The sequence below is a fragment of the Paramacrobiotus metropolitanus genome, unplaced genomic scaffold (genome assembly GCF_019649055.1).
Source record: "Paramacrobiotus metropolitanus isolate TYO unplaced genomic scaffold, Prichtersi_v1.0 Parri_scaffold0000002, whole genome shotgun sequence".
Lineage (NCBI taxonomy): Eukaryota > Metazoa > Tardigrada > Eutardigrada > Parachela > Macrobiotidae > Paramacrobiotus > Paramacrobiotus metropolitanus.
In genome coordinates, this window is record NW_026570222.1 from 3,364,371 (window position 1) to 3,385,743 (window position 21,373).

Sequence of the window (21,373 nt, forward strand, 5' to 3'; positions counted from 1 at the left end):
GGAAATGGGTTGTAACCGGTGCGTGTACAATGAGCGGCGCGGCATATTATTAAATATTAAGGTTCTGCAAGGCACTACGCAACAAAGGTGTGGTGTAAAACTCGAAATCGAAATGTAAATAAAATAACTCTTTACTTTTTGGTTAGGCAGTCAAAAATTTTTGGGGTGAAAGTGCATGAATTTTTTATTTGGTTGATCCCAAATTAATTAAACGCAAGTTACCATGTCGATGCTCACTTAAGAATGTACAAAGTAGGCAGTGTAAACTTTTTATTACGTATTTCTCACCAGCTGGGAAACATTTAACAATAACCATTAACGTTACGACTATTAGTCAACAACCAAACAGGTCCAAAAAGCTTGTGCAACAAAATCTCAAGAAGCAACGTTTAACCAACGAATAAAAATAAAACCGATATCAAACCTTGATTTGAAGTGCTCAGTGCTAGCACAATTCAAAGCAAAGAACAAACCAATAAAAATTAAAAATGGATAAAAGTGGAAATCAGCGTACACACCGGAATACGTCAACCAAAGTTAATTTTAGAGTTTTCAAAGCATTTCCCAAATCTAGAAAAGATTCGATAACCGGATTATGGGCACCGAGAAAACAATTCACAAACCATGTAACATTTCACTTAATTTGAAATACATAATGAAATGTGCGCAACTATATACATGCAACAGCCGCGCGCCGTCGCGTCCCCCTTCTAAACGCGTGATTACGCGCGTGATTTGCGGGATTTACGTTGTTTTTTGGCGGGCGGTTCTGTTTTCTTCATCATGACCTTTAGGTTGGCTACTTCCGATGCCAGGCGCTGCAGTTCACCGCGCAACTGGACGTTTTCCGTCTGCAGACTGCCGTTGCTCTTTCGGTTAGGTATGTTTTCAATATCCGATGCTTTCCGCTTGCGGGTGACCATTTCTTCATCACCCTCGGTCACATCTACGGCCGAGTCCTCCCCACTGAATCCGGATCCGTCGTGGTCCTCTTCGTGCGTCGAGTTATTGGAGCTTATTGGCGCACTCTGCGGCAACGGCGGACTGCAACTGGACTCAATGCGCGCTTTGTGACGGAGTTTCAGCGGCAGATGATTGACCGCTTCGTTGTCGCCATGGAACACCTCCTCATCCTGCTTGGGATACTTGCAGTGGGGTCCCGAGGCGTCGGAGTCTTCTTCGCGCGGCATATGCGGGAATCCATTGAAGTGACTGTTGGCCAGTTTCAACAGAGAACTAACCGCAGCGATCGAAGGACTGGGCGGACCGTTATCGCGCAGATCGCTCTCTGAGCCGCACGGACTGCGACTCCCGCTGGAGGACGAGCGTGGGAGGGGTGACACGGACTGACAGGCCATCCGCCCATACGGACCCATATTGGGATGGACGGCGTACATGTGCTGATTGGGAATTCCACTGAACATGTGCCCCATGGCGGCTGGATGGGCGCCGTTCAGCATGGAGGCGTGCACCGAGGGCAGTGCGCGAATCATCGGCAGGCCGCGGTTGAGATTGGGCGGTTGACTGAGAAAGTGGGGAATCACCTGTACCGGCGATGTGCGTACGTGCGGCAGCAGGGAATTGGGGGCGATCGGCATGTTGTAGTCCTTCTGGCTGAATGCCGGCATTGCCGGCGCTGCGCTGCCGCCGGCTGTGGGTGGAATCATAGGCGGGGCATCTTTAGCGATGCCGAATTTATCGCGGATAGCACCCAGCTCGGCTTTTAACCAGTTGTTCTCGGCGGTCAATTCCATGACGCGAGCCTCAAGGACCATGTCATTGAGGCGGCGCTTCTCGCGGGAGCGTTTTGCCGCTTCGTTATTGCGACGACGACGGTCCCAATATGTGTCGTCTTTGCGTGTGTCGGGCGTGAATTCTCGTTGTTTACGCTGAGGAATGATTTCGCGTTTCCGACTGCCGGACTGCGACGATGTTGACATGCAATCGGGTGGGATAGCGAAAGCAGCGGGCTCGGGTGAGACACATGTCGACGATGCCATTATTGTGTGAAAGGAACTCTAGTGCAACTTCGGAAAGGTTCACAGTAGACGGGATGGCATCCAACTAGGTAATACCTGAAAAATGAAGATCATGTTTTGGATGTATTGGACAATCGAAGTTATCTCATATCGCACATACCATCACTTGACTAAATTATTTTTTAGACCGTAACTAGATTTAATGAACACGATATCTCAAGTAACTAGTGTATCGTACGGTTATTTTGCGATATTCATATGTTTTGGTAGTAGCGTTTCACAATTCCAGTTTTAATGCCGTTTTGCAATACAGCCATACAACGCTCAGTTTTCCTAGAGTAAGTAGTTAATAATCTTTTCGTTTCTCGAGACACTTGCAGCAAAAGGCTGTAGCAGCGGCACTGATTGGGAGCGCACGTTTCTTGCACGCTTATGCAATTTTTCAATCCCGACGCGATGTTACATATTTATCGATCACGTATCTGTACAATAGGAATGCTACGTAGTAGGTAAAGATGTTTCTCATCGTTCTCAGATCGGTCACTGCCCTTGTTGCCCATCTTCCTGTACGAGTACATAGTGGATACTGGATAGCATATCTATATTACAGCAATCTGAACTGAAAATGAGCACAGTGCCTATTTACACTAATTGTGGTTGTATATATCTACCTGTATTTCGAGCTGATGCCGGTTTATAGCAGAAACCACTATTCAAGGTGTTGTACAAGCGACAAAAATCACGTTCTGTTGGTCAGGCAGTAGCATTGCACATTGCAACTCAGCAAGCTGCTTTAGAACCACTACGGCATAACTACTTCTTACTTAAAAATAAAAAAACTATCAAAAAAAGTTACCGCGATACCGAATGCCAGTTTCTATTTTCATGCTATACTGTCATGCTATACTTGCGCCCAGATACATAATACTAATTCAGGTATTCACATTTCTGCTTATGACAACTGAGGTAGCCTTCATTATAGCAAATCGATCTAATCCTTAACAGAAATTCATAGCTGGTAGAACCGGAAGCAGTACGTAGTAAAATGAAAGGGTCGACGAGAATCGTGTCCAAATACATCTAGACACTAGAACCGGTCGACGACCCTCTCGCACAGGGGCAAGCAACGCGAGACGCGTACCGGGATGCAAGTACCGGGTTGAGAATAAACCAAATTCAATATATTTTCTATATAACTAAAACTTAGTAACTAGTTACCACTTAGTTTCGCTGCAGTTATAAATCGCAAAGAAAAAACTTAAACTTTCGAGGTGCCATTTGACGTGCGAGTTAGACTCATTCGAATAGATTGTGTACAGTAGTGCAACTTAATGCAAGCTCTGACAATTGTGGCATATTCTAGGATTTTATGGTTCATTCGAATAATAAAAACTTATAAATATAAATATAAAAGTTATGAATAGGCAATAGGTATACCACTTGCCAATAAGTAAGAATTATGTACGACTACGTTCAGCACTTACGAATAGCATCCCGTAAGCGGAGGGGGAAAACTAAGCGCTGACTGCAAAACTTAAATGCCGTCAGTATAGCTAACCATAATACAAGAAACTTTATAGTTTTAAATACATAATTAAGTACAACAAAACGTGATTAGAGCAGAAGTATAACTCTGCATGCGGATAAAGGCTTCCTTCTCCTCCGATACACGTAATCGTACCAAAGAATCGTAATGTCTGTACGTGTGTGTCCTCAAATGAACTGACTGCTGGATACCGCTCTACATGTTCATTCAGTCCAGTGAGCAATCCATGTCACATCAATGAATAACAACCGCACTGACGGCCACTCGGTCACTGACCACCAGTAGGTCACTATCGACCAATCAGACCATCGGAAGGTGGTACCAACCATCATACCGAAAGGGAAATCGCTTCGCTTTTTCTATCGATTACCGAATACTAACGCAATACTTTCACACAGCGCATGCTGACAGTAAGTAGTGAAACGGTAAGTTATACCACCGTTTTCGTTCTATGCAGTTTTAAAAAGCGTTTTAAGGGTATGAGTAAATGTAGGTCAACACAGTTCATTGCCCAGTTTAGTCAAGAGAATCTCACAACAACTCAGTTTTCTGAGAAAGAGGCATATAAGGATTCTGCGCAACCGCCAGCTGCTTAAATCTATCCAGAGGAAAACCGGTTTTAAATAATCAACTGGACATACGTTACTCTCTCGAAATCTTTCACACTTCTGTCACCAGCGCAACACGTGAGCCGTGCTTCGGCCGTGGTCCGTTACTGCTGTACTACATACAAAACGGATTTTTGTACCACTGTATGTGTATTGTGTAGGAACACTAACCGTAGTGGAATGCCGCCACGAATAATATGTTAAGTAATCTGACGCAGCAAGAAGGCCACTTGGTGTGGATTGCGAAATAAGGCGTGGACTGTACCATAACAGTTCCAATTGATGCACATGCCCGTGCTCTACAGTATGTGAGTAACTAAACTCTCGTCGGTCTATAGCTACATTTCCTCGTACCATGTTATGCGCAGAACTCGACCGTGTCCCAGTTTAAAGATAGTACACAAATGACAAAACAGTATTTCGTGGAATGCTTGGCTCATACTGTAGCTAACGGATGTTTTATCATTAATTTTTTTAAGTGCAGTACTTTGCTGTTTCTACAGATGCAGCCCTTTGGACAAAAAAGAAAGGCCCAAGCGCGAAGACGTCTGCTGATAACGAACACATACTCTAAAAACAAAATTAATTCTATACTTAAGTATAGCAATATTTAAGTATGTTAAGTATAGCAAATAATTAAATATTATCAGAAATAAAAATTCACAAAGGATGCAACGTTACAAAAAGAAACGTTATGGTATCAGAAAACCAATCATGAACTCCTGGGGTTATACCAGCAAAAGACAATGTCGAACATAATATATGTTACCAATTTATGTAAAGGTAGCTTAGAATTGTTACGTGCATCCAAAATTTAACAACTTGCATATGCTTATTGCATAGTATATTCACGCAGGAAAACCTTTACCGATCTTTGCAATTTAACGTTTATTCTGTCATGATGATGATGACGGTAAAGGTGTATGAAGTATTGCGTCATTAAAAATAATGCTGTATATCAACATTCTAAACGCTATATTATAGCATCACGATCGCCAAGCATCAGTGTATCAACTTCATTGACCGGCAAAATAGTTGTATTGTTATACATTCAAATTTACAATAGTATCGGTACGGTAAACCGAAAATAATGAATTTCCAGATACCTAACCACATTTTGAGGGAATTTCTTGATCTTTGTCTTTGTGCGAAGTTACACGAACATGTAGGCTATATATTAGGATTTGAAAGATGCAATATTACCTGTATGATTATACATACGTATCAGTTTAAACTGATCGCTCGCTTATCTTTCCTGTTACAAAACAGCCGACATAACAATTCCAAGCGGCCAAATGCGCTAACTTCAATCTCCTTTGCAATACAGTTCAATGTGAAAGTTCAAACGAGTTCAAACGTTGCCATGGTTACGGCGATGACTTCGACAGCATAACTGTCAGCAAACAGCACAAGCACTGCTTCGTTTGCAGTTTGCACATGCAATTGTTAAGTGATGCCGCAAACCTGAATCTCACTACTGTCAAAAGTTAAACCAGTTAAAGTGTTAAACCTTATCGCATTAATATTATCATAAACGTAACTGTTGTACAAAAAATATGCATAGCGCCGTTTTAAATGGTTTACTATAAAACTCCATGCGGTAATTCGCTTATATTTTAATTGTTTTGTTGAGGGTTTATCATAGGTAGAGGGAGGACAGTTTTCGACGTTTCCAAAAACCTGTAGAATCGCTTATAAGTAGCAATAGGCAAAATTAGTTGGGTTCGACATCATTATAAATTTAAAAAAATTAAATGTGCAGTAGAGGCGCGGATAATGCCTGCTGATGTGAATGTATTGTAGTTGGTGTTTTGTGCATTTAATTACCCATTATGTAATGCCTTTCCCATAGGCAATATGTGACATCTGTGTCTGCCGATTTACGAATACATAAACACTGCACATTTGAGTAACTGATTTCTGTATTGTTTCGGATAGTTTGTACCCAGTAGGACAAGCACTGTACTGTACTAATATTTCTTTAGATATCGCCATGCTGCAATGCAGCGTTTCCAAACCCTTTCATATTGGGTGACCTTCCAAGTTTTTCGTATAATAAGGAGTTTTTTTTAAATTAGGTGCTCTTGGTCTCCGTACAAGACCAAAGACCATAATAACACGTAATAAATAACTGCAGTGCAATATGCGGTCTGTTACGGATCTGTAGTTCCTAACGTGTTACCGAATTTTCTCAAGATACAAGTACACTAATTACTAATTGCTGTGACCGTTAAAGTAAGCAAGTATCAGAATTCATTTATAATCAGCTACATATGGCCTCTGCAGCCGCATTAAAATGCATTCGCTGCATTGCATAATCTCCGTAATTCTTTGTTTTTAAGGTACGAGAAGATATGCCGCTATTGATGCGTTGTAATCGAATGAGGACACATCGGGACAGCAGTCGTCTGGCAGATTAGCAACTGACGCACGTAGACTACATAAAAAATGTCCTTTCAGATCAAATCGAAAATATCGTTGGGGATAATTTGTCCCATCTCTCTTGTGTAATGTGAGCTACCTAGATCTGGATCACTGATTCATGGTGTGCCTGCTGTAGAAGTCCACCTGCGCATGTATCTAAGCAATCACGTACTAAAGAGGAAAAATTAAAAAGAGGCAGGAAGATGATTTGCAAAGGTTACGTAATTACAGTTACAAATCATCATCACTGCAGCTTGTTTCACGGAGAAATAGCTTGTAATTGCAGTCGTGTGGATAAATATTTTTATAATACTATCTGCTTTTTTAAATCATAAAACTACAATCCGTCGATGCCTCGCATCGTAATACTTTACTACAGTAATTTTTAAAAATTTTTAAGAACTTCTTATTGAACAGTACCAACAGTGACTACGTAGGCCTTGAATAGACTGCCGCATACTGTACACAGTATATATGGATGTTGCGGCACAAATATTCAGTAAGAAATTTTATATTCAACTCGTAGCTGGTTAAAATAAAATTAGAGCTCGAGAATTTATCGATATAAATACATCTTTTCAGTGTTTCTTATCCATATTTACAACACGATGTTAGTTGGCATAAAGGGTTTTGCGGTAATTGTGAGTTCAGGTTAGACCGTTACAGCAAACAAACAACAGCGCAGTCGGTCCTTTAATACTCAAATTGCAGTAGCAATTCAACTTACATGAACTATAATACTTTGTACAGTATCTGTAAGCAGTAAGACTGTAACATTACTACAGTTACTGTATACAAAAGTCACATTAATAACACTAACTGTAAATAAGTATTACAAAATAGTAAACGAGATCCGACAAAATAGTAATTAAAAAAGCATGTGATGTCTGATCGAATGCCTGTATTTAAATACTGATGATTTCGTATTCAACGTTATGGCAACATTAAAATTAAAAGCAAAATTCATAGTAGATGCAATAAGAAGACGCGTCTAGTTATTCATAAACATCTTGTGTACTAGTGCTTTACGGTTAAATGTCGCGAACATAAATAAGTAAAAGCATACCTTATCGCATTCCTGCAAGCGGAGCGTCTGGATGTTGACACGATTTCCGGTCGTTGCAACGTAATATGCACTCCTAATTCAAAATTTTGTCCTAATGGTAAGTTTTAACTTTACAAAGTTCTGGAAATCTTTAATTTACGACTGGATCAGAACATATGACAGGCAGCGGCTTTCATATGTAATTTGAACAACTGCTGCGACAAGTTGCTAAATCGATATTTCTCTGTACGAAATGACGTACGTACATTTGGTGCTGCAGTAGTACTGAACGATGTAATATTATTAGGTAGTTCGTCACTAGTTCCCACATGCTACGAACACAGACCTTGTACGAGCAACGCCGGGGTTATTGGCCGATGGGTCTTTCGTTGTCTAAAACGTGTACATATTCAAGACCACCGAAGAACTAGACTCATGATAGACAACCGGCATCATCATATAAATATCATTTTGCGTGCACGCTTACGTAATCAGCCAGTACTACCGCGCTCGAAGTATAGTATTATTATGATCCCTGAATTTGCATGTGCGGATATTGATAAAAAAATAAGTACTAACATACTTAAGGTGGCGAAATTGCGTGGCGCATATGATACCTTTATACTGACTTAATTTGTAAAATTAATAAGATTAAATACGACTGCAGCAGATTAGGACGCAATCACGGAGTTACTACCGGTAGCATGCAGTTAGCAATCAAAGGCCACTAAGGTCACTAGGTCCTTTGCCTTGCAGGATTTTCAGTCCTGTATAGTGGTACCATAGAAAGTATATATTAGAGGGACCGTGGTGTGACGGTGGGCGAACAATAAGTACTGTATTGTACGGGCCCGTGGGTACATATTGCGGCAAGGCTGGAAGCCTGGAATACTACGAGTAGGATAGGGGTGCAACTGCACTGCTTTACCTCATGATTTGCATAGAAATAACTACAGCCAGTGGTTTTATACAGCAATTTCATAACCGTAACGAATTTCATAAATTTTTTGTACTGTACTGTACTAGTTTTTCATAAATTTTGGTGCTGTTATGCAAGTTATGTCATTGTTTTATTCATTATTTGTCTACTGTACCTGGTCAGTGTTTCCTCCTGAAAACACTGCGTACGATACGCAAATTAACTGTCTTCAGATCTCATGTTCTGACTGAGCTGAAAAAAAGCTGTTGTCTGTAGTACTCCGTACTATACTTTATTAATTTCAATTAGTGATTATTTCTTCTATTGCATTAACAAGCAAGCAGGAAACAGTGGATAACAATTTGTGGACAGCTAACCGGCCTGTGAATTTATGTATAAAAATGCAACGAAGGCGTATCAGCGCACCCTTTTCCTGTGAACAATGAAGTACAAACCTGAATAAAGCTTACTTACGTTAGTTACTTATTCCAAATGCAACAGTTTTAACGTAAGAAGGGCGCGGATTCTATTGCAGCGCTATGTACCTCGTATATTAATTTTTACGATTCTTTGCTGAGTACGTGCACTAGTACTCGCTAGTAATAAGTCTGCTAGCACAATAATATTAAAGCAAGTAGGTACTGACATGAAACAAAATTTACATAGCGCAGCGCAGTTGCAGCTTTGCGATCAGCCGGCAAATTGGGTACAGACGCGTAACCGACCGTAATCAATGATACCACGAAACCATGGAAACGTGCATTGTTGGGTGACTGCTGATGCGGCGGACATTCACCAGCAGCGGCTGCAGTTGCATAAATCAAGGACACACTCAATGGCAGAGCGCGCTTAATATCCTATCCCGGGAGTGCGTAACCAGAATGCAATGGATAAAAATAATACATAATACAGTACCCACCACGGAAGACCCTTGCGAAAGCGCCATCCGCAGCCGATACAGTTGAACACGGTAGCGGTTCATGATCGTACTCACATAGCAGCAGCTTCCTGCACAAGGCACCGCCCGCGCAAATATGCCGGCAAGTCCAAATGCTGCTCGTGCTAATCCTTTTCAAGGATGATTCTTAATCAAAGGTGAACAACCCCAGTCGCCGAGAGCTTTTCCCCAGCTAACAGTACGTATCAAATTCCATTACTATAGTGTTTGGATCTTCCGTTCGTAGTCGCACTCTCGCTGTACTTAAAACTTTGATAATATTAAGCCCTTTGAACAATTTTTATATGTTTTTGCGGTTTAAATCTGTCTCAGACATTTCAAAGTCGATCCAACTACTGATTCTAAGTCCAAGAATTAAATCTAAATATTGAAGATTTTTTCTTTTGAGTTTAGTTGCTGTCTGGAATTGTCTGGACTTGTGTAGAATATTAGCCAGAATTTTTAGCTAGTAAACTACTGAGTACGGTAGTAAAATACATGATAGCCATAAAATAAATTTGGACCGGAACTTAGTTTTTGGTAAAATCCATATACGATACGCATAGAAGTACTCGTACTTCACTTAAATGTTAAATTTAATATTGAAAACTGAAGTTTACTACTTTACTGATTATCTACGTATCCGTAGTCCGTACACTTACTTCTAGGGTGCTCGTAGTTATCGGATTTGGCAATATGTTTCGTAATCGTCCTAGTTACCAACTTTATCAGCTGAAGCAGCCGTTCAATAGTTAATGGAACGCGCGTTCCTATTTATGACCGACAAGGGTTTGGTCGATTTTTAGGTCAGGTCAAATGATAACCAAAACACTCCAGTATGCCTTTGCAAATACCGCGTTTTAACGTTGATGAATGCATGGAGGTGTTATGGCAGTGTGGATGTATTGATTTAAGCCGAAGCGCACTTGCATAATCCATACCTCCGGCAATAAGATATGCAGATATACGTGTATAATATTTCTGTATATTCCAGTTTCTGCACCTTAATTAGCAAGCATTTACTTTTTTAGTTTTGTTACATTTATTACGGTAAAGCAAACTTATACTCTTTAACATTTAACATTTGCATCTTTTTAACTTGTTTCTGAATGTATACAAAGATATTCAGCGACACAAAGCATGAAGAAGACAATATATATTCAGCACATGCTAGTGGTAAAAACTTACTGAAACGATAAATAGCTTATAGTGGCGGTACTGGTTGGTGTCCAGCTTAATCCACGCGACGTTTCAAAATTCAAATCAATAACTGCCCTTACAGTAGTGACATAGTTGGCTAAACCACTGTTGGGGCAAAAATGTACGTCTAGAAACTCAAAATTAGAGTATTTTGGTTAAATGTATAATATTGCATAATTATGTAGGTTTTACAGTTCGATGGTTATGGAAAATTTACATTACATTATTACATTTACATTACATGACATTATTACATTAACATTATTACATTTTGTTGTTGGAAAACGGTTCCTATAGCAACCTTTAAGCGGTCAAGAGACCGGCACGTACAACGCAGTGGCAAGTAGTCTGCCAAAAAGTGACATCACGATCAGATTCAGCTGATGGCGTGCCGCACTGGAGAAAAATAAAAGATAAAGCAAAAAACCTGCAAAACAAGCCGGATCACGTAACTGAATGTCAAAGGAAAGGTCGGCTACGTGTGTGACCGCCCATGTGCTGTACGGCAGTATCCATGGCGACGTGCGATGACTGCTGTTACATAAATTTAATAACGATGCAGAAAACAAGGGTATCGGTCGACAAAGAGAGAAAAACGGGTGGAGGAAAGTTTGCATTGCACTACCGAGCGCTGCGCGCGTGCAGTGTCGTTTTGTGTTACAGGCTTGTGGTGCTCGCGTTTAATGCTCGTACTCGTAATCGTACTCGTACCTATTCTAGAGTACGTACTCTATTGGAATCGGCTTGCCGGCGTTGGCTAACTTGTTAGCGGTTCTTAATATTATTGTGAGCGTTTCGCTTCTGAAATCCAAAATTCTGATCAAAAATTTTGCCATTTGTCAGTCCTTTTGGTCTATTAATATTATACAAATACCTATCAATAGGCTATTACAATACACATAGACGGTGTATGGTTCATAAGAGATCCACATCTGACTGAATGATAACATTAATTACCGTATTTTACCAAATGGTGTCCGTGGGACAATAGTTTGTTTTTGAAAACCGTCCAAGGGGGTTCTATTTGTTTTTCCAAAGCGATGACTTTTCTGAAGAAGCGTACTTGGGGAAGGGGAACCCTAACTGATCATCGGCCGGCACAGATAGGATTACACAAGAAACAGCCTCGGCTTCGCCTCCGCGTTTCTTGTGGTCAACGGCCACTTTATTTAGTTTTCAATAAGTATTTATTAGAATAACATTTCGTCGAAACATAATCGGTACATCGTATGAAACGCTTTATTGAGTAAACTGCACCATTATATTGTTGTGTACATAATATGAGTAAACGAATATGACATCGTATTGACGCAAAAAAACGGATTTAATATATAAAAACACGGATTTTAATTTTACATGATTTTTTTAATCAGATCATGATTCTCTCAAATCACCATAAATTCTTACAACTGAATTCATGATTCTGTGGACCTCAACTTGGTGAATCTGGCTAGTGGAAGCTCGGTCACTTATTCATTTTACGGGATCTGTGCATTGGACAGTAGTACCAGCTGGGTCTCCCGTTCACCTAACGGTCTCCACACACTGGACAGTACCGGTAGCTTGGTCACTCCTTCACCTACGGGATCTGTGGATTCTGTGCACTGGGCACTACCGGTAGGTCAGCCACCTGATAGGCCGTTTCCCTCCCGGGCTATTTGCGCTGGACAGCAGTACCGGTAGCTTGGTCACTCGTTCGCCTAACGGGTTCTGTGCACTGGACAGTACCGGTAGCTTGGTCACTTAAACTTGCTCACCTAACGGGTCCCGTACGCTGGACAATAGCGGTTGCCTGATCACTTGGTCGGCCGGCACTCGTGCAGAAATTTGTCTTCGATGACAACGTTATATATGTAGTTGTTCTTGTCGTAATGACGGTCTGCTAATTAAATTCATTCTGATAGTTTAAACAGTAGAAATGACTTTCATTTTTTAGCTATTTTTGGTTGGTTTACGTGACAACATTCCCTGGTTAACAATACCACGATGATAATTATTATTATTATTACAATAATTTAGTTGCATTTGGCGAAGGTAGTCAAAACTCTTCGGCTTCGACGTTCGAAGCGGGAGAGGTTTTCAAAAAAATGATTACTATCTGGCCGGGTTTTCGACTACGGGCTTTTAGAATATAGTATTGGTTTTGGTCAGTCTTTTCTGGTTTGCCTGCTCTAGTGTATCCCATTCGTGGCAATATAGATCTGAATTAGGATATATGTATAGATATAGTGTATACGTATTCTCCCAGTGCGGCAACACTCATGCATTTCAGTATTTTAAAGGTGTACATGGTACAATTTACATGCATGGGTTCACCGTTAATTAACCGTTGGAGTAATGAGCCGCTCGTGGTCGTTAGCTGCATAAGCCTGCACTGACTGGTGAGTGAATTCCAGTTAAGTACTTACGCACTAAACGTCAGTAACAACGCAATAATTAAAGCAAAGTGTAGAATGACGTCTGCTCCCACAAATACAATCGTTATTATTAATAACTGCAACCAACGATCGAGAAAGAACATGCCGTTGTTGAAGATTGTGCTTTCTTCACTAAAATTATTAGCTTTCCTAAATACGTAACTAAACGATACGAAGTTTGATGTGGCTGTGATGTTTATCGTCGAATGGCTACAAGTAAGTACTTTGTTCACATTACATATTAATAATTATTGAGTGAAATGAAATTGAGATTGAGCGCCTCAAATTATTGAGATTGAGCGCCTCAAATCCACTCAATCTGGTACTGTGTTACTTAAACGCTCAGCCATAGGTATATTATGACTTTACGGGTAGCAACGTTTTCATCTGTACAATTGAAATTGTTTTCGTTTACAGCGAGATGACGTTTCCTGGATGGACGGCAGGTTTTTAATCATTTCTATACTACCAATCCACCGACAGGAGCCGGTCTCCGACGGTCGCGGCAAAACAATGTACAGTTTGAACTGGAACGTAGAACAAGATCATTTCAAACTTCGCTTTACAAGCAGTGCAGTACGGATTTTATTCACAGATTCGCTTAACATAACGCTTTGTAGTGTGAATTTATAGTGCCGTACTTCATTTTTGGTGCATACCGGTATGTACCTGATACCATTGCAAGAGCCACACCATTATTCTATCTGCTGGCTTCAGCATCGGTAAACTTATACAGTACACTAATACCAAATAATCTTTTCAGATCAGTTAAAATTCAAATCAACGAAAGCCATAAGTACACTGACAACTGGACCACACAGACTGTTCAATATTTTAAAGCACAATGACGCTGCCGTCATGGTTATGTCCGTATGGGTGAACAGTTACCCACGCCATTAACAACAATGCAGTAGTTTACATTCTTTTTTTCAGCTTCATTAATTTTAGTGGAGTCGTAGAAGCCAGTACTTCGTACGTCATTATGGACTGCGAAGAATGTCATCGCTGCTATCTGATTTGCCAAACTTTACAGAAGCGGTCTCCTCGTCTTCCTCGACCAGATTGTCCAGGCGGCGCCCACCAAAACCCTGGTTCATTATTCCGTTTTCTTCATCAACTGTCGGATTTGTCTGTGCGAAAACAATAATGCTACGGTAAGGACACAAGGAATAACATACGAATTATCACAATTTACAGGATTAAGCGCTACAGCTATCTGATAATACGTGTTGTACAAATGCCCTTCTGTCGAAATGGTCGGACACGATCGTAATGTATTAAGAGTCCAAACCACATCAATCTAATATTTTGTAACATTTGTCCCTTCTGGACGCTCAGTCATTTCGGTCTCGAACACATTCCGATTGCGTCCTTGAACAAATTCTGTTTACTCCATGCATAACTTCGTCCAAAATTTGAAATCGCTATCATCATTTTGCTGTACGCTGATTCTTGTGCAGTAAGCTTGACCTATGTAATAATATAAATACACATTATTAATACACACCTTCCGATCGCGATCGGCCAGGGCATTCTTAAACTTTTGCGCGTTCACAGCGTAGAGGACGGCATCGTGCACAGTGACGAACAGTTGGTAATCTTTGATATGCTCCATTGCGCCGCAAAGGGCCAGTATGTCCCGTACAGGTTCTGTTGGAAAAAATCTTGCCATATATTCTCATTAAAACTGACCTTTCAACTTCCCAGCAAAAGGTTTTTATACCGTTCCAAGTTTATAATTTTTTTTATAATTTGCTTACTGTTTGTACAGGCTAGTAGTAGCTCCACTCCCACACTCTCACATTCGGCTTTGCAGACTTTTAAGAAACCGACCCCTGTCACATCGATAAAGCAGATCTCCGAACAATCAATTATCAGGTGTCTCACTGGAAGATTCTCCTCGTCGTCTTCGCGATCATTCGACTGAGTCCGGACCACCAGTCCTTTGGAACTTGTAAACAATTCTTCCATACTGATGGTTGATCCGCCAAATCTGCTACCGAATTCCAGTGCTTCTTCCCTAGCATTTCTATCTTCGCCAAGTTGTAAATGCAATGAATAGGCATAATTCGTAGCGTCGTCCGGAATTCCAGGAACTCCATCCGGCGCTTTTGGATGGTCTTCCTGGTGCTTCTGAATAAGGTTCTGAATGTCGGCCAAAGCATACAAACGCTGCTTAATGTACGCCACATTGGCGAAATATATTGGTGCATCGACTCGAACGATTTTTACACCTGGAACTTCTGTAGCCTGCAAGCAACAATAAACTGTCCAAGACGTAATTTTGCACTATAAAAGCGAGCGCTGCAGATTAATGGAGTTGCACGAGAAAGCACACTGTACAATTGATTTGGATGCTTACGGTTCTGTAAACGTCAGTACGGCGGTATATATCGGTACCAGGAAGACGTCCAAGAGGACCGACTTTTGGTTTCTGTAGTCGTAACATAATAGTCATAATCGCCCAGCCCACACCGATCCCCAGGCCCACATCCACATCCAAAATCAGAACACCCAAAAACACCACAAGGAAGATGGACTGCAAAAAAAAGCGTTTTACTACAGCAGCAACATAATCACAACAATCAAGTAATTTCCAAACTAACTGATACTTTACTAATTAACTACGCAAATTTCCAGGTTTGTAAGATATAACACGAGCTTTTAAGTTTTAACTATGGCTCATGGCAGAGCTTTTTATTACGTGTAGCACTCGGTCGTCGGAATTCATTACCGGTATAATTTTACTGGTCAAGTTGTAACCGGTCAGTCTGTGCTATTCCCAGTACGAAAGAAACGGGCAATTTTTCAGCTAACGATTGTAAGTACCGTAGTATAGAAATTTAGGATGTCCTCACCCAGTCAACAAGTGAAAGCTTCCATAATCTGCGCAACTGCACAACTTGAGCCAACAAATGAAATACAGACACCATGACAATCGCTCCAAGTGCCGGTTTAGGCAACGGCTGCAAATATCTCCCCAAAAAGAGCATCACGATCAAAACAATGATGCACTGGACAACACTGACGATTTGAGTCTTCCCGCCGACATCATTTTGCACGGCACTGCGCGCAACGGAAGCGCCTTGCGGAAAGCACCGGAACCAGCAGCTAAATATATTACCGATGCCCTGCGCCTTAAATTCTTGGTTGGGATCAATGGTGTACCCTGTAAACATTTTGTACAAACCGCTAGTATTGTACACATGTACATATTGTACTCGCATGTCTAACGAACAGTAACTAGGAATATATGTCGGCTGTCGCTACTAAAAACTTGCAAACCAAAACCCTATTGTATCATTCCACTGGAGCCAATGCCGTAATAAAAAGGTGTACGTAGACCATTTTTATTGTAATGAAATAATTACTAGTACCATGTTTGGAGGCGAACAACATTCCCAGCGTAACAGTTATCGCTAACCCCACAATAGCATTCGATATCGAGTCCGGGAGTAGTTTCCACACCAAACTGAAATCGGGCGACGTAAAGGGGGGCAGGCCTTGGGGGATCACTTTAACTGTCTCAACGTTGTAAGTGCCGCCCAAATTCATTAAGTAAGAAGCCACAGTGGAACCGATGACGATAAGCAGTTCGGCCGGGATAGGTATTCCACGGAGTTTTTTCATGAGTCTCCGATTGTCGTTGATACCAATTTTGATAACAACAAGCACTACCATACACAGCAGTGCAACTATAACCGTTGCAGGGTGCGTACCACCGATCCTTTGGAAAAATTCCTTGTAAGTCTGAAAAAAGGTCACCAGAACAGTCACAATCAAGTTGTCTCTTTTTTAATCCACTGTCACACTTAATATCATGTGCACATGGTCGGAACTCTGTCATCCCATACTTTGCCAATTTTGAAGATTCCATACTGTTCTTCCAGTCCCGGTATTGCAAATACATTCTTTAGCTGCGAGGTAAACACATGGAATGCTGCACCACATGTAAATCTGTTTAAAGAAAAAAAGGTAAGCAGTTAACGTTACCACCATTCATGGACATTCAAGAAAATTAGGGGTTGCAGGTCGCGCTAAACGCTTAGACTGCTTACTAAATTTTGAGGAGCATAACTGCTACAGCAATTCATGAGCATCTTTCTCAAGAAAGACTGTTAGAGAACGAGTGTATCAGTTAAAAACTGAACCTGAAATCGAATTTCGGTAAAAGTTTTATGTTTACCCTTGAACAAGCTGGTCAGATAGATACACACATAATCCGCCAAATCCCAGTAATCCAAATAATAACTGAAACGGAAAAAATATTGTCGTTGCCGTAGATTTGTTTACCGAAATCTACCGAAGATAAAGAATGTAATACTGTGGAACCGTCAAAACGTTCAATATTAAAGATAAAATTACAGTACGATGCAAATCTGCAAAAGACAATTTAAAGCAGGAAGTGTCATATCACTTTTACGGTTTACCTGCCAGACACCAGCAATCAAGGCAAGGGTCGAGGCAACTTGAATTTGGCTAAACTGGTCATTGTGGAATTTCAAGCTGGATGTGTCATTGAATCCAGTTTCATTATACACTTTCATCAACTCTGGAGCAAACTCATTCACACTTTTACTGGTCATCATGCTGATAATGGAAAAAGTGCCTGCAAAAACAAGATATCAGTTAACTGTTATAGTCAAAGCGTATGAAAACAGTGGAGTTAATGCTAAATTTACTGACCCATAGAACACTGCCGAGAGGTCCCCATCAGAAGATAAACTATAATCGGGAAAAACGACGTATACAATCCCGTCACCGGAGGGCTGAAAAAAATACGGATTATGTTTTGTTGTGTCACTGTCTGTTTTATCTACTGCCCAATGGTCAATATGTTGGTCAAAATGATCGAATTAAGCAAGCATAATAAATATATTATGTATCTTACCAGTGTGCAAGGAGAGCGTACGCCATTCCTGGAAAAAAGACGAAATTAAATTCACGATGTTCAATTATGATACCAACACGAGAAAGTTTCTTATTTTCTGCGAATTCGTTAAAATCAACACCGCGGTTGGGACCATTAACGTCCTCATAACTTACCTTGTGGAACATTTAGCACTCCAACGGTCAAACCTAGAAAACACGAAATATTACAAATAACAAAAATCGCAAGAAAAATAAATACAAATGACGAAAAACGAAGCGTTTGGAAGCGAATGCGAATAATAAATGAATTAACATCCTGGAGTGGGTATGTTAATGATGACTAGGTTGTTCTAGGGTGTTATTGATTGTTATCGTAATACTTCTATGGCAAGAACTGTGAGTTTGGCAACAGCCATTTCGCGTTGTAATTAATAAGCCTACGCAAACCGACACTATTAAAATGACAGAAATTTAAACTTGAGAAGCACATAATCATTAGTGTATTTGTGCTACGCAAATTTTCCTCCCGCATACATTAAATTGTTAATCTCTACGGCTAACAAATTTCAGATTGATATACTACTGCTAATACCGTGATTTCTGAAAGTCTGAAACAGCCAGTTTTGATTTTAAAATTCTAATACAATTCTCTAATACATTTTAACAAACAACTGACACACTAATTAATATTTTTATGAGATTTGGAAATCACGATTCATAATTAACTTTTTAGTATCGGCAAATGAATGCACCCTCACCAGCGATAACATCGGTAACCAAGTATTCCCGCCACTTATATTTGCCAAGCCAGTCGATTATCGGGAACCACTTCACCATTACATTGTACATGCACACTCTATCGCACCGTCCCGAAGTAGCTTTCTTCCGTCGCCATTTCTTGCGGGCGATACGCTTGATATCATCCCAGGGCGTCAGAGGTGGACCCGGTGCACAAAGTCCATATGTAGTGTCGAAACTGCAAAGGGCGACCAGTGGTCACCATGTTGCCAGTGCGTTGTGCTGGTCTGCACTGCTGACTTACTTGGGCTGATCATATACGGCTCGCGATACGCGCAGCCGAGCAGGAGTGTTCTGTGATCCTTCTACATTGTAATCTCCCACTGCGTACGTCACCTGGACGTCCGAATCCGATGCCATTCGATGCTGTAAGTGATAAGGAGCAACAGGTGGTTATGAACTGAAAAATTCAGTACCCAGTGAATCGTGATCTCCAAACGGGCGCTACTGGAATAATCAGTTCATGGATATTTTGTGATACCCCGAATGCACAAAAAAAAACAAGCAAAAGGGCTGTTGTTGAATTGTGCCTAGGCACAATCAAAATGCGTGCCCGTGCGCACAAAAACTCGACTTACACTTATTGTTAGATTGCCCCAGAGTTTTTTGGACCAACGCTTGTCTGAGACATTCAGCATTGTCAAAGGTAGGATTTACAACTTTTAACCAGTTTAGTGTTAAAATACTATCTAGCCTCTGGCTACCCAAAACGGAGTGGTGTAATACGGGTTGTACCCTGCGCAGATTGGTCGTATCATTCGTATGGAACAATAGGTGCTCAAATTTAACAATAAATTCGCCCGACCTAAGCGTATTATTTCGCTAAAAGACTAAGATGAAAGTCAGAGCAATTTGCAAAGCACTAAAACGCAAAGTAAGAAGAGAGCATATGGGAATGCTCCAGAGCCCAGACTGACCATGACCACACTGGAAACACAACATGAAGGTGCCCAGTGCCTACACTATTGCTCCAGCGAGAGTGTGCTGCCAGCGAAAAAGCCTGCCATAATTATGTCATAGCCCGTATGTACTGCGTGGCTGCGAGACTCAAGACTCACTTTCGGCAATCACATCTCGATCACATAAGAGTAGCGCTTTTTGCGGAAATGATAAAAAAGATCGGAAAAAAATCGCAAAAACGCAAACAAAAAAGGTAAACAAAAAAATAAACATCACAGCAGAATGGAAAGGTATAAGCGCATCCGTGCGCGATAGCATTCTAGCTCGATGCCAGCCATCATAACACTGTGTACGACAGTGCGAGTACCGGTAATTCTTTATTAATTCTAAGCAAAAAATGTCATAAAATCAGTAAAAGTTTTTGTGTAAAAGTTTTCAAGAGTTTTGTTCAAAAGTTCTCAACACGGGTCTAAATTAATTAAAAACCAAATAGATTGTAACAATTATTCATTCTTACGGTCGAATGGCTATTGTCGTTTGCGCGTGAAAAGGTTATATAGAAAAACGTGCAGTTGAATGACACTTAATTTGAACATTTCGGCAGATTAACATTGAATTTTTTAGATTTTATTCTGCGATTGGTGCTACTATATTTTGAGTAATAATAAATAAATTCAATGATTCGGTAATGCTGCGTTTTCTCTGCGAATGGAATGAATTGTCATCGCTATGGAGGCAATTTCGACAATTTCCCCACAAAACCTTCCATGGCATGTGTTAATGAAACTTCCAAAGAATTCCGGACCATAATGAAATCTTATTATCTTACGTACTTCATGATTCTTGTATCACGGTACCCGCAGATAGGGTAAAACGCTACTAGTAGCTACAGTGCAGCTATGCAAGTATACTGCTCATACCTTATTTTTTGTGGTCTTTGTTTTTTCTTCCATTTGTTGCGTATCGCTTAATAAAGTGTCGCGGTCGGAAACAAGTTGTTAAACACGTGCAACCCGGATATCTCGGGGAAAAATTACGATTTGCCGCCCACGGCACAATGGATTTATCACCTTTTAGTCCAAGTTTTCCTTCGGAAGAATTTCATTGTGTTATAAATTAGCAAGCATTTCGACAGCTAAAAAATCAAAGAGAAACAATGCAGTTGTGTCCAAAATCACAAAAAATGTGATCTCGGGTTGGCCGATTAACTTCGTTAGGGTATTATAGTCCGCTACATTTCGCTAAAACTGTACGAGTACCGTTGTTTTTCCTTACAGCGTGCAATTATACTGTAGTCATATACAAAATGATGCATAGGGTCACACATTACCCTTTTCCAAAATATTTTGCTGGCAGCAGAACGATGCCAAATTTGCGCTAAAACAAAATAAGCAGAACACTGATCTGCTGCTGAAATAATATTGTCATACCTGTTACATAAATGTCAACAACAACAAATTTACATTTTTGTTTTAGGAAATTTATGCTTGCATGATAACGGCAGTTCCAAAAATTAAAGCATATACCCGTGGGCCGTGACTGCCATATTAAATATGTTTATTTCAAAATTATGCCACAGAGTTTCTGCTCACGTGCTTTTTTTATTTGCTGATAATCTGAAAATCAACCAAATTCAGGTGCCGGCATTTCGAAAATTGTTTACGTTTTTACCTTACGTTTTACCGGTGTCATTGGAACGCGATACTTGACAATTAGCACGGATGTGCC

At 40.6% G+C, this 21,373-nt stretch overlaps 2 protein-coding genes and 1 long non-coding RNA gene across 5 annotated transcripts; 1 reads left to right on the forward strand and 2 right to left on the reverse strand.

Annotated features, from left to right (window-relative positions):
* Positions 1-257: 257 nt before the first annotated feature.
* Positions 258-11,043, reverse strand: LOC129586772 (nuclear factor interleukin-3-regulated protein-like). Of its 3 annotated transcripts, none has more exons than XM_055480189.1 (2): positions 10,647-11,043; positions 258-2,075 (listed from the first exon to the last, which is right to left on the reverse strand). In XM_055480189.1, the coding sequence occupies exon 2, from the start codon at positions 1,998-2,000 to the stop codon at positions 723-725; it is 1,278 nt and encodes a 425-aa protein (XP_055336164.1). In that variant the 5' UTR covers positions 2,001-2,075; positions 10,647-11,043; the 3' UTR covers positions 258-722. The 3 variants fall into 3 exon arrangements, with proteins under 3 accessions (XP_055336164.1, XP_055336156.1, XP_055336174.1); XM_055480181.1 differs by lacking the exon at positions 10,647-11,043 and adding an exon at positions 7,624-7,809; XM_055480199.1 differs by lacking the exon at positions 10,647-11,043 and adding an exon at positions 3,464-3,676.
* On the forward strand, positions 9,143-16,412 carry LOC129586846 (uncharacterized). The gene is made up of 3 exons (XR_008690225.1): positions 9,143-9,657; positions 13,493-13,590; positions 14,109-16,412. It is a non-coding gene; the product is annotated as an uncharacterized LOC129586846 (long non-coding RNA).
* On the reverse strand, positions 13,648-19,397 carry LOC129586719 (sulfate transporter-like). Its single transcript, XM_055480081.1, has 14 exons — positions 18,990-19,397; positions 18,706-18,923; positions 18,122-18,154; positions 17,967-17,994; positions 17,762-17,844; positions 17,506-17,684; positions 17,262-17,326; positions 16,930-17,032; positions 16,453-16,825; positions 15,934-16,244; positions 15,438-15,614; positions 14,836-15,325; positions 14,583-14,725; positions 13,648-14,205 (listed from the first exon to the last, which is right to left on the reverse strand). The coding sequence occupies exons 1-14, from the start codon at positions 19,103-19,105 to the stop codon at positions 14,056-14,058; spliced, it is 2,469 nt and encodes an 822-aa protein (XP_055336056.1). The 5' UTR covers positions 19,106-19,397; the 3' UTR covers positions 13,648-14,055.
* Positions 19,398-21,373: the final 1,976 nt, after the last annotated feature.

Bases quoted from the DNA above. Each gene is read 5' to 3' on its own strand.
- LOC129586772 (XM_055480189.1), bottom strand. From the start codon at position 2,000: ATGGCATCGTCGACATGTGTCTCACCCGAGCCCGCTGCTTTCGCTATC.
- LOC129586719 (XM_055480081.1), bottom strand. From the start codon at position 19,105: ATGGCATCGGATTCGGACGTCCAGGTGACGTACGCAGTGGGAGATTAC. The intron at 17,995-18,121 runs GTAAGTTATGAG...TCTTTTTTCCAG, and splicing joins AGTGCTAAATGTTCCACAAG to GAATGGCGTACGCTCTCCTT. The intron at 14,206-14,582 runs GTGTGTATTAAT...GTTTTCGCACAG, and splicing joins TGGCCGATCGCGATCGGAAG to ACAAATCCGACAGTTGATGA.